The sequence below is a fragment of the Somniosus microcephalus genome, chromosome 3, assembly GCF_052327205.1.
Source record: "Somniosus microcephalus isolate GS21.2 chromosome 3, FLI_Smic_1.0, whole genome shotgun sequence".
Lineage (NCBI taxonomy): Eukaryota > Metazoa > Chordata > Chondrichthyes > Squaliformes > Somniosidae > Somniosus > Somniosus microcephalus.
The window spans coordinates 41,541,795-41,554,526 of NC_140989.1; the positions used below are offsets into that span (position 1 = coordinate 41,541,795).

The 12,732-nt window shown below is 42.9% G+C and overlaps 1 protein-coding gene across 1 annotated transcript in view; it reads left to right on the top strand.

Annotated features, from left to right (window-relative positions):
- ryr2a (ryanodine receptor 2a (cardiac)) overlaps nt 1-12,732 on the top strand; it is a 957,985-nt gene that overhangs the window by 685,338 nt on the left and 259,915 nt on the right. Inside the window, exons 43-46 of the mRNA XM_085980259.1 lie at nt 1,436-1,539; nt 5,275-5,410; nt 10,653-10,839; nt 11,645-11,750. Of these exons, the coding sequence (XP_085836385.1) occupies nt 1,436-1,539; nt 5,275-5,410; nt 10,653-10,839; nt 11,645-11,750 (533 nt within the window). The remainder of the gene's footprint in view (nt 1-1,435; nt 1,540-5,274; nt 5,411-10,652; nt 10,840-11,644; nt 11,751-12,732) is intronic.

Sequence of the window (12,732 nt, forward strand, 5' to 3'; positions counted from 1 at the left end):
AATCAATGGGGCATTCACTTTTGACCTAGTTGGTGTTCATATATCGGAACAGTATCATTTTCTTTGGAAAAAAAAATCTGAACGATTTATGATTTGATATGAAATTGTGTGATTTATGAAAATTGCAGTAAAATATATCGGGTTATGCATTTACTGTATATGGTTTTCATTGAACCTTTTAAGCACCGAGTGTAATGTGGCTTTTACAATGTATTGCATAGAACTAAAAGTAGTTTTCTGTACTTTGGTAATGGAAATTACTAATAAATAGAATTACAGACTGGATATTGGGTGGAACAGTGAATTAGAATAATACTCTTTGATCCCAGAGTCCTGGGCTTAACCATAGCCCAGACCGATGGGATGATTTTGAATAGTCTGAACTCACTTCAGAAAAGTGGCACAAATTCAAATTAAATTGACCAGTTCCAAAGATTGAAAGGTACCACGAGGATGGTTGGTTTGGAAATGTAAGTGTCACAATGGTGCAGTAAGGCATGTTCTTCTGAGGTTGCAGTTCAGGCACACTGTTGGGGCAGAGTAATTAACTGAAATCTTGAAATTAAGCTGTGGGATCATAGGCCAAGTACAGAATATGTTTACCTCAAATTCCTCTCTTGATATTTTAACAGAGGCATTAATCCATTTTAGACAAATGGGTTAATACTGCCATAAAATACCAAACAGAAGAATTTCAGCCAGACGTGATGTACATTTGTACCTGTTATCCCATTGCATAATTTCAAGGTCTCAGCATCTAATCCAAACTATACCAGTCATGGGAGTGCTTGATATTCCATTGGATGCAAGAAATGTCAAGTTTCCATCCCCCAGCACTGAACTTCCTTAAGAATGTCATAATTTATCTCCCTTAAAAAAAAAAAATGTTCAATTGGACTTTTTGATTGAGCAACCATGTTGGATTTGAGTATTAGGGCTGGTGGCGTTGTATCTTGTGCATTTAGTAGTGCTTAGTAGAGGCGAATGAAATTTATACAAGCTTTTCGTATTGCACTTGGGGTTTAACGAGTAGCACTGCTTTGTGAAAAAAGCTACCTTTAGTCATTGGCTTTGATTGGAAAAGTGAGGAAGAAAATAGCCCAATGGTCTGATTTATTAAAGGCACAAATGCACTAAGAATGATGTATTCATCCTAAGTATTCAGTGATGAGGATTTGGAATAGGATTTGATACTAGGAACTCGGCTTCAAGCCAAGAGAGCTCAACTGAATCTGAAACTGGACTTTCTCAATCGGTTCAACTTTCCACTGCCAAAGTTCAGACTATTAAAAATCTCATCCCTGTAATACCTTACTATGAATAAAGAAAGACAAATTCTACCCAAATTCTTTTGTCTGATACAATATTGAACAACACTGTCATACCTAAAACACTTATAAAACTATTTCTCACGTGCTGTATTTTTTCTTAACAGCATCTCCTTCAATGCGAGGTTCCACTCCTTTGGATGTTGCTGCAGCATCTGTGATGGACAACAATGAACTCGCCTTAGCATTGCGAGAGCCTGACTTAGAAAAAGTAAATATCAGTCCTACAGTTATCCAAATGCAGTTATCTGTGGTTATTTTCATTAATGTTTAAACTACTTTTGTTTAAATCCACAAAATGCCCAATACAGGTAGACTACCCTTTATCCGGACTTCCGAAAACCGAAACCCTCTAAAAACCGAAGGTTTTTTCGTTCAGCGTAAGTCGTGCGTACGACTTAAGCTGAACGAAAAAACCTTCGGTTTTTAGAGGGTTCCGGTTGCGGAAGTTCGGATAAAGGGTAAGTCGTGCGCACGACCCCCCGCCGGCCCCGACAACCGCCGACCCCCCCCCCGCGGACCCCGACAACCGCCGACCCCGCCAGCCCCGACAACTGCCGACCCCCCCGCGGACCCCGCCAGCCCCGACAACCGCCGACCCCGCCAGCCGCCGACCCCCCCGCGGACCCCGCCAGCCCCGACAACCATCGACCCCGCCAGCCCCGACAACCGCCGACCCCCCCGCGGACCCCGCCAGCCCCGACAACCGCCGACCCCGCCAGCCGCCGACCCCCCCGCAGACCCCGCCAGCCCCGACAGCCGCCGACCCCCCCGCGGACCCCGCCAGCCCCGACAACCACCGACCCCCCCGCGGACCCCGCCAGCCCCGACAACCGCCGACCCCCCCGCGGACCCCGCCAGCCCCGACAACCGCCGACCCCCCCGCGGACCCCGCTGGCCCCGACCCCGACTGACTTACGCTGAGCGTCAGCGTAAGTCGTGCGCACGACCCCCCCGCGGACCCCCGCCGACCCACCTTCCGAAATCCGAAATTCTCCTTTATCCGAAACTCGGCTAGTCCCGAGGTTTTCGGATAAAGGATAGTCTACCTGTACCAGCCTTAAAAACTCAACCAAAGGCTCATTTTAATGGATATTCAGCTCTGGGACAATAAAAATATAAAAATAATACAATAACTGGTTGGGCTACAGTGCTGCAATGTGCCCAAAGTGTCCTACTTCCCTGTAATATATATTGAAATAAATCCCATTAACACTGCAATTTAAGTTATGTTGGTACATACAGCAGCATACGTCTGGCTTTGCTACTACTGGTTTCTGTTTTATTCAGTCATCTAAAGGACTGAAGTCCACTTACCTTCTAGTTCTGATGAACTGCAAATATTAAATCCATGTTTTCTTTTTCAGTGCCAGCGAACACGCTGTGTATTTCCAGTATTTTCTGTTTTTATTTCAAAAACATGCTTGCAGTTTTATTGTAAAATTATTTAAATGAGGTAGCACACTGAGATAAATACAGTTTCTCCTTATTTACTCTATCAAAACCCTTCGTGACTTTGAACACCTCTATCAAATCACCCCTTAACCTTCTCTAAGGAGAACATTCCCAGTCTCTCATGTAACTGAAGTCCTGCATCTCTGGTACCATTCTAGTAAATCTCTTCTGCACCTTCTCCAAGGCCTGGCCACCCTTCCTGAAATATGGTGCCCAGAATTGGCCACAATACTCCAGCTGGGGCCTAACTAGTGTTTTATAAAGGTTTAGCATAACTTCACTGGGGCTGATTTTCATCACCATTTTTAGGTGGAAACGCGACGGTAGCAGAATGACATTTTAAAAAGAAAAGTGCCGAGGTACTGGTGGAGATCCCCCACCCCATTCCGAGTTTCAGGTGGGCAGCGCTCCTGCCTGAAAATAAATATATTTAAATCAGGATTAAATTATGTTAGTAAATCAGGACCCTGACGCTATTTTGGTCTCCACCCACATTGCTAACATCAGTCCCTCAACCTGCCTACAAAACATGGGCGGTACAAGTTGGAAGTTGGCCATTTTCAGTGATATTTAAAGGGATCCTCATCTGCTCTCAACTGAAAAGTTTTGGTAGACATTTTGCTTCTATTACATTGTGGATTTTGGGTACTTAGACAATTTCAAAGTGCTAGTCGTGCCTGGAGAATGTTCTGAATGGCAAGGGGCCTCTGGTGACACACCTTCATCATGAGGGTCCTTCTGGCAGTTCCACTCTGGCGAGGGGAGGAGGAAGAGGTGGAACACACACAGCTGCAGCTGCCGGGAGAGCAGATAGAAAGAGGCAGGCTTGCAAGAATCATCACTCTCCCGAGTGTGTAGGAACAGGAGTACGCCATTCAGTCCCTCGAGCCTGTTCAGCTAGTGCGTCTGTTTTCAACAGGAAATATATTCTGGCTAAGTTACAAAAATCTTGCAACAAATACTTGACAGATATTGCAGTACAAGTGACTATTTCTACACAGATCTGTACTGTTTCTCACAAGTCTTTTATACTTGAGCTAATGATGAGTGACATGAAGGCAAACATTACCTCAGCTTCATTTTTACGTCTTTGAACCATATCCTTTGATACCCCTCAGCTAAGAAAAATTTACCGATCCATCAGTCTTGAAAATTTCAATTGACCCAGCATCCACAGCCTTCTGGGGAAGTGAGTTCCAGATTTCCACGGCCATTTGTGTGAGAAAAGTGCTTCCTGATTTCACTCTTGAATGGCCTAGTTCTAATTTTAAGATGATACCCTCTTGTTCATTATTCCCCACCAGAGGAAATAGTTTCTCTGTATCTACCCTGCGGGCTCCCTGTGAGAAATGTACCTGCATGTCACCGAGGAGCAGTGCATAATGAGTTTCTGCTTCTCTCGCAAGGCTGTCACAGAGTTGTGTCACTTGCTGCAGCAAGACTTGGAACCAATTGCCACAGCTGGCACAGCATCACCTGTTGTCATCAAGGTCATGTCAGCCCTGAACTTGTTTGCCTCCGGATCCTTCCAGACTGCCACAGGGGATACCAGTAATATCAGTCAGTCTGCAGTACATGCTTGCAATAAGCAGGTGACTGATGCCATCTTTGTTAAAGAAAAACCTTTCATTATGTTGTCCATGGACATTTGGAAGCAGGAGAATAGCTTCTAGAGTTTGCACAGATTGCAGTCTTCCGCCAAGCCCAGGGCTTCATTGACTGACTGCACCCACCTCAGCCTCCAGGCTCCTTCAGACGATCTAACTGCCTTCCTGAATTGTGAGGGCTTCCACTCCATTAACGCACAACTGGTGTGTGGTTACCAGCAGCACATCATGCTGGTCTGTGCCCACTTTCCTGGCAGCTGCCATGACACATTCATATTGCGCCAATCCTCCATCCACCCACTCTTTGCCCCTGTACAGCAGGTGCCAGGCTCACTGCTGGGAGATAAAGGCTATCTCCTGCACTCATGGTTCATGATATTTTGCAGGGGCCCCATGCAGCGACTGCGCTACAACCAGAACCATGGCTCCACTAGAGACCGTACTGAGTCGACTTGAGGAGCCCTCAAGCTGTGATTTTTGAGGTCTGGTGGAATACATCCCGCGAAGAGTGTCCTGTAAGATAGTGGTTTGCTGCATGCGGCATAGCTTTTGCTCAACACCGGGACAACACATGGAGCCACGCTTTCGTGAAAGTGAAGCAATGTTAGGTTTGAATGCAATTGATGTCATGTACTTGCTAATAAATGAAAAGGTTTGCCAACTCTTTTTCATCAAACTGATGTCCCATTAAGAAGCTCAATATTACTCAATTCGAAGCTGAATTTGAATTCCGATGCAAGATGCAAATGTTTGGCTGTACCTTCTCCTGCAACTATTCCAGAAGTTTGATGGATATTTCGATAAAACCAAATAGTTCCTCCAGCTAACATCGGAAATGCTGTCTGAAGATACTTGCTGATTTCTGATAATATTCTGTTCTCTAGGTTGTTCAGTATTTGGCTGGATGTGGCCTGCAGAGCTGTGCCATGCTGGTTGCTAAGGGCTACCCAGATATTGGGTGGAATCCTGTGGAAGGGGAGCGATATTTGGATTTTCTCCGTTTTGCTGTATTTTGCAATGGTAAGGTATTATCTCCAAGCATACTCTGTAAAAGTGAAGACTGTATAAGCAGTGCAGTATAATAGGTTACAGTCACATTGTGAAGAAGGAGGAATAAAGTGTCGGGTCAGCAGTGGTGATACAATGCACTGCAAGTATATTTATTCCTTGGATACTGAAAGAGTGATGCAAACAGAAGTAACACAGCCAAATGGAGTCGTGATCTGATACATGCTAGTTGGAGGTTCATGTCTTTGATGGAAACCAGCCACATCCAGGGATATAAACAGGAACATAGGAACAGGAGTAGGCCATTCAACCCCTCGAGCCTGTTCCACCATTCAGTGAGATCATGGCTGATCTGCAATCTAACTCCATATACCCGCCTTTGGCCCATATCTCTTAATACCTTTGGTTAACAAAAAGCTATCAATCTCCGATTTAAAATTAACAATTGATCTTGCATCAATTGCTGTTTGCAGAAGAGAGTTCCAAACTTCTACCACCCTTTGTGTGTAGAACTGTTTCCTGATTTCACTCCTGAAAGGTCTGGCTCTAATTTTTAGACTATGCCCCTAGTGCTAGAATCCCCAACCAGCGGAATTAGTTTCTCTCTTTCTACCCTATCTGTTCCCCTTAATATCCTGAAAACTTCAATCAGATCACCCCTTAACCTTCTAAATTCTAAGGAATACAACCCTAATTTGTGTAATCTCTCCTCGCAACTTAACCCTTGAAGTCCGGGTATCATTCTGGTAAACCTATGCTGCACTCCCTCCAAGGCCAATATATCCTTCCTACGGTGTGGTGCCCAGAACTGCTCACAGTACTCCAGGCGTGGTCTAACCAGGGTTTTGTACAGCTGCAGCATAACTTCTACCCCCTTGTATTCTAGTCCTCTAGATATAAAGGCCAGCATTCCATTAGCCTTTTTGATTATTTTCTGTAGCTGTTCATGACATTTCAATGTACCTGAACCCCCAAGTCTCTTTGGACAACTACTGTTTTTAGCTTTTTACCATTTAGGAAGTACCCTGTTCTATCCTTTTTAGGTCCAAAGTGGATGACCTACATTTGCTTACATTGAAATCCATTTGCCACAGTTTTGTCCATTTACTTAATCTATCAATATCCCTTTGTAATTTTATGCTTTAATCTACACTGCCTACAATGCCGCCTATCTTTGTGTCATCGGCAAATTTGGATATATGACTTTCTATGCCATCATCTAAGTCGTTAATAAATATTGTGCATAGTTGAGGCCCAAACTAGTCACATCATGCCAACTGAATATATTTAAGAAGGAGATAGATAGATTTCTAGATGCAAAAGGCGTCAAGGGGTATGGGGAGAGAGCGGGAATATGGTATTGAGATGGAGGATCAGCTATGATCATATTGAATGGTGGATCAGGCTCGAAGGGCTGAATGGCCTACTCCTGCTCCTATTTTTCTATGTTTCTAATTTGAGTACCTACCCATTATCCCTACTCTCTGTCTCCTCCCGCTCAGCCAATTTCCTAACCAGGTCAATAATTTGCCCTCAATTCCGTGGGCTTTTACCTTAAATAACAGTCTCTTATGTGGGACATTATCAAATGTCTTCTGGAAGTCCATATAAATAACATCCATATACATGCACAGTTTTCCAATCTAAAGGGACGGTTCCTGAATTGAGAGAACTTTGGAGGATTATAATTAGGGCATCTGCAATGTGCTCACCTACTTCTTTTAAAACCCTGGGATGGAAGCCATCTGGTCCTGGGGATTTGTCACTCTTTAGTGCCATTATTTTCTTCATTACTGTTATTTTACTTATGTTAATTTCATTGAGTCCCTATCCCTGATTCAATATTAGTTTCCTTGGGATTTCCGGCATGCTAACCTCTTCTTCTACTGTAGGTACTGACGCAAAGTAATTATTCAACATTTTTGCCATTTCCCCATTGTCATTGACAATATCACCACTTTCAGTTTTTAAGGGGCCAACATTGCTCCTGACCACCCTCTTTTTCCTAATGTAACTAAAAATTCTTCGTATTGATTTTGATATCCCTTGCAAGTTTCTTTTCATACTCCCTTTTTGTAGCTCTTACTATCGGTTCTGTGACCCTTTGCTGTTCTTTGTATCTTTCCCATTCGCCAGGATCTGTGCTATTTTTTGCATTTTTGTATGCCCTTTCCTTTAGTTTTATGCTGTCCTTTACTTCTTTAGTTGTCCATGGCTGTTTTTTTTAGCAAGTAGAGCTCTTGCCCCTCAGGGGTATAAACTGGTTCTGTATCACGTTAAATTCTTTTTTAAACATCGCCCACTGATCTTCTGTCGTTTTACCCATTAACAGATTTGCCCAGTTTACTGTGAAGAGTTTCTGCCTCAACCCGTTGAAGTTGTCTTTACCTAAATCTAGAATCTTAGTAGCTGTTTCACGTTTCTCCCTTTCAAATGCTACGTTGAACTCGATCATGTTATGCTCGCTGTTGGATAAATGTTCATGCACAGTTAGGCTGTTAACTAAATCTGGCTCATTACTCACTACTAAATCTAATATGGCTTGGCCCCTTGTTGCCTCTAGGACATATTGTTGGAGAAAACTATCCCGGACACACTCAAGAAAATCAGTACCATTCTGGCAGGTGCTGGTCTGCTTTTCCCATTCTATATGAAAGTTATTATCTCCCATTAAAACCACTCTGCCTTTACTACATGCTTGTCTAATTTCTGCATTTATACAATCTAGCACTTCACAGCTGCTACCAGGGGGTCTATACACAACTCCCACTACAGTCTTAAATCCTTTCCTATTTCTTAATTCAACCCATGAAGTCTCCACTGGCTGCTTACCTCTCTTTAAATCCACTCTTATCATTGAAGTGATTTCATCCTTAATCACTAAGGCTACTCCTCCCCCTTTGCCATTTTCCCTATCTTTCCTGTAGACCTTATAACCTGGTATATTTAGTTCCCAGTCCTGACTGTCTTGCAGCCATGTCTCAGTGATAGCTACAATGTCATACCCTCCAATTTAAATTTGCGCCTGCAGTTCATTCAATTTATTCCTTATACTCCGTGCTTTTGTATAAAGAATGCTTATTTGGGCCACACACCTTAGCCTGTCCTTTGGTTCTAATGTTTCACTCACATGTTTCTTAATTTCTCTTTCCTGGTTTAAACACTTTACATCTTTTAGTTTTCCCTTTACCTGTAGTGCCTAAAGCACAATTTCTGACTGCTACTCTACTCTCTTCGCTTTCATTTGTTTTTGAACTAGTATTTGTACTGCAATTTCCCGCTGAGCCCTCCCCCCACCCCCTGCTCACTCTGTGGGATTTTCCTATGCTGTTTATCCTGGCTGACTGTACATGAGGTCGGAAACTCTTGGTGGCCATTTTGATTGTAGTTTTTTTCCCCTTCCCCAGATATGTCGCTCTGCCACAAGTACATCAAGGAGTACTTGGCTAAATATATGTAGTCCCTGATACCTGTGTGCCGATTGGTGGACCTGCTACCAAATTTTCCTTTGTCACTGACGTAATAAAGCTCACTACGCACTTGGTTTGAGCATAAAGCAAGGCTTTAATCAACGTGTTTCAGAACATGGAGGTCTAGTTGTACTTCACTAGTTCCTGTCTTACAAAATGTCCCTGGCCAAGCTGGGCCCACGCCCGAGTATTTATACTCCTTGGACGGCGCCGCCAGCTGGTCGTCCAGCGTTATTTCATGAGTAGTTTCTTGATGAATGATGAGATTTATAACAGTCATTACTTTAAAAGAAGATAGGGAAAGTATAGGGGAACAAAACAGAGAGAAAATTAGAGTAAAGGCTCCCTAGCATAGATCAACAGAGAAAATGAAGACGAGGTGAAGCCTTCAATTTGCCCATACTTCTGTGTTTTGTTGATCCTATATACATATGGATTAAAATATTGTAATAGATCACTGGAATTTAAAAACCTCAAAGGGCACCTCCCAGCACGGACTTTGTGTGTGCATGGTGGGAGTGCTTATCACCAATTTGGGCACTGAGGTTCGTGGGTCCCAAAGCCTTTTCATCTATTAAAATACTTTTCTTGGTCAATTCTCAATCGGGGGCATGCACAGTAAAACTGGGAAATTCAACCTTGAACCTTCCAATACTATACTCATTCCATGCGTCTACCAACCGCGCCCTTAGAGGAGCTTAAATCACAAATGTGAATAACATTTCACAATAAATCTTTGAAATACTAAAATGTGAAGTGAAGGTGTGATTTACAGGTTTTTTGTGCTAGTTATTTTTTTTCTCTGTTACTATAAAAGGAAAATAGCACTGCTAACAGTATTTATTTCTGTTTTTTAAAAATAAAATAAAGCTTTATTAATTTGCTCCATGTAAAAGACTGTGTAAAATGCAGAATTATTTAACAGCGATTTTATGGTAATAGTGTATATCTGCAGTGCTTTCAGTGGACTAGTCATCATACCACAGTTGTAATTTTATGAGCCAGTAAATTGGACACGAGAATAAATGGGCTCCAACGTGTGATTTATCTCCAGTACACACCAGGCAGATGCTGACATTTCACTCATATCATGCACGGAGTAATATCTGTATGTCTTTGTACCAACTGCTGTGAATGAATGCAGTAAACTCGTAAGTTATACCTCCATGTAGCAGAGAACTGATATTAAGTGACAGAGCAAGCTGCAATAGCGATAGAGAAACCCGTCTTTCATTTATTTTTGCATCTCAAATGGTTACAGCACCTGTTGAAATGTTGCAACTCTACCATTCGAACAGTGTAGTTCTCCTGTACTGATTGCATAATGACACCAGTGTACCCGTGTTAGCTTTTACATACCATGCACCATAGCTTTTAAAAATTCATACTATAGATAATATTCAATGTGCTGCTGTTACATTTAATATTGCCAAAAAAAAGTTACTGCTGCATACACACATCCTCCAATAAATTGATTTAAAAAAAATCCCTTCTGTTTTAATTATTTCTGGATTTATTTTGTTCAACTACATTGAATTTGCAATTTGAATATGTTTAGTGTTAACCTGTTTAACAACAAACTCAGTTTATGCATATATTTTGCAGGAAGAAAGCAGGGTGTCCGCATTGTGTCAAAGCTTTCTAAATCCTTGCTTAATGTTGGTTTTCAAATGCATTGTTGATTTTTTTTGTGTGTGTGTGTGTGTGTGTGTGTGTGTGTGTGTGTGTGTGTGTGTGTGAGCAGTGCTAGCATCCCAAATTCAGTTTGTTCCTACAATTTGTAGGTGAGAGCGTGGAAGAGAATGCCAACGAGGTTGTAAGATTGCTGATTCGTCGCCCCGAGTGCTTCGGCCCAGCCCTGCGAGGAGAAGGAGGGGATGGGCTTCTGTCTGCTATGGAGGAAGCTATAAAGATCTCTGAAGACCCAGCGAGAGATGGCCTCTCACCAACTGATGAATCTAGTAGAAGTCTGTGAGTCCAATATGCAGGTTTTGCTGGTCACGGATGAGGTGGTCGGGCCACTCTTTGAAATATTTTCAGTATAGGTAGCTCCATCTGAACGAAGAGAAAAAAAAAGTGCCACAGCTTCTAGTCTAACATTCATTTATTTTCTGTGGCTCATCTTTGCTCAACATCAAAAACCGTTACAGTCTATTCATAGGTTTATCTAGAACTAAACATAGGAACATGAGTAGGTCATTCAGTCCCTCGAGCCTGTTTCACTATTCAATTAAATCATGGCTGATCTGCATCTTAACTCCATCTACCCGCCTTGGCTCCGTAACTCTTAATACCCTTGCCTAACAAAAATCTATCAATCTCAGTTTTGAAATTTTCAATCCTCCATTGTCCATTAAAAGGTGAATTTAATTTGCACCATGTATTGATTTTGCTGTTGAAAATTGCCTGACATGCTCAACCAGCCCATAGCCTTCGTGACACCAAAAGAGGCCATCATTATTGGCAGCAGCCTGGCATATCCTAGGCTCCCTGAAAGTCAGTGGTGTGTCAGAGAGACAACCAGAAAGATATGAAGGAAACATTTAAACACAGTTGTATAAGATGTCTTTGTGTAACTCAAATCATTTCGGTCTTCAGTCATTGTGTAAGCCGCTAATCTTATAATTTGTATTTGCATTTTTACATGTGTTTGTATTGAAGTTTGTAACTAGTAGGAAAAGTTTGTATTACTTTGCCACGTTAAAAACTTCACAAACCTGTTGGTACACATTAAATGCAAAATGCAGAAACATTGTTTAATACATTTGGTTAACAGGGATATTGAAGAAGAGGAAGATGACACCATTCATATGGGGAACGCCATTATGACCTTCTACTCTGCTTTAATTGATTTATTGGGCCGTTGTGCACCAGAGATCCATGTAAGTAGCAAATCAACTCAAAAAAGAATTCAATTGATGGTCTGAAACATCAATATCGTAAAGCTACTCAGCCCAACAGTTTTAATTTTATTGGTAGTTCTTCACAAACTAAATTACTTTGGGGGGAAATTCCGTACAGTTGTTTTTCTTTCCAGTGAAAATGAATACTCCTCATTTCTGATGCTCATATTCAGGTCCAAATAAAGAAAGGTGTCAGTCTTCCCAAACTCGAGAATGTAACATAGATAAGTATAAGTGATGTGCCTCAATAATTCCGAGACTCGCAAGTTAGCAGAACAAAAACAAGGCTTTTATTAACTTAGAACGTAACACGTAAGCGAGAGAGATGTCGTCCTTCTGGAGACTGAGGCCAGACTGAACTAGCTTACAAACGGGGCCAGGTATGGGCGGAGCCCTACACACAGCACATTCCAGTACACAATACAATGAGGTCTGGGGGAAGGGAAATGACACTGAAACCGATCTCAGTCACAGGCAGTGATGAATGGAAATATTTCATCACATTCACCCCTTCTATAGATTTAGTCTGTTCGGGGGTTTGATAGTCCTCTGCGACCGACGTGGCTGTTGCGGTGCCGCGGGTGTCGGCTGGGTGTCCCCGGTAGCCTCCTGGGTCTCTGCCGGGGGTGCCGCCAGGGTTGTTGAAGGGGTAGTTGGTGGGGGTGCCGTTGGTCGGTGTTCTTCCGGGGGTGATGAAAGAGTAGTGGGTGGGTAAGAGTTGCTGTGATCGTCGTTGCCGCTATTGCCGTGGTTGTTGTCGATGCCGGCTGGGGCGACGTCTTTTATGGACACGGTGTCCTCCCTTCCGTCGGCGTGCCGGACATATGCGTATTGGGGGTTGGCGTGGAGTAGGTGTACTGGCTCCACGAGAGGGTCCGTCTTGTGGCCCCTCACATGCCTTCGCACGAGTACCGGACCTGGGGTGGAGAGCCATGACGGCATGGATACGCCTGAGGTGGAT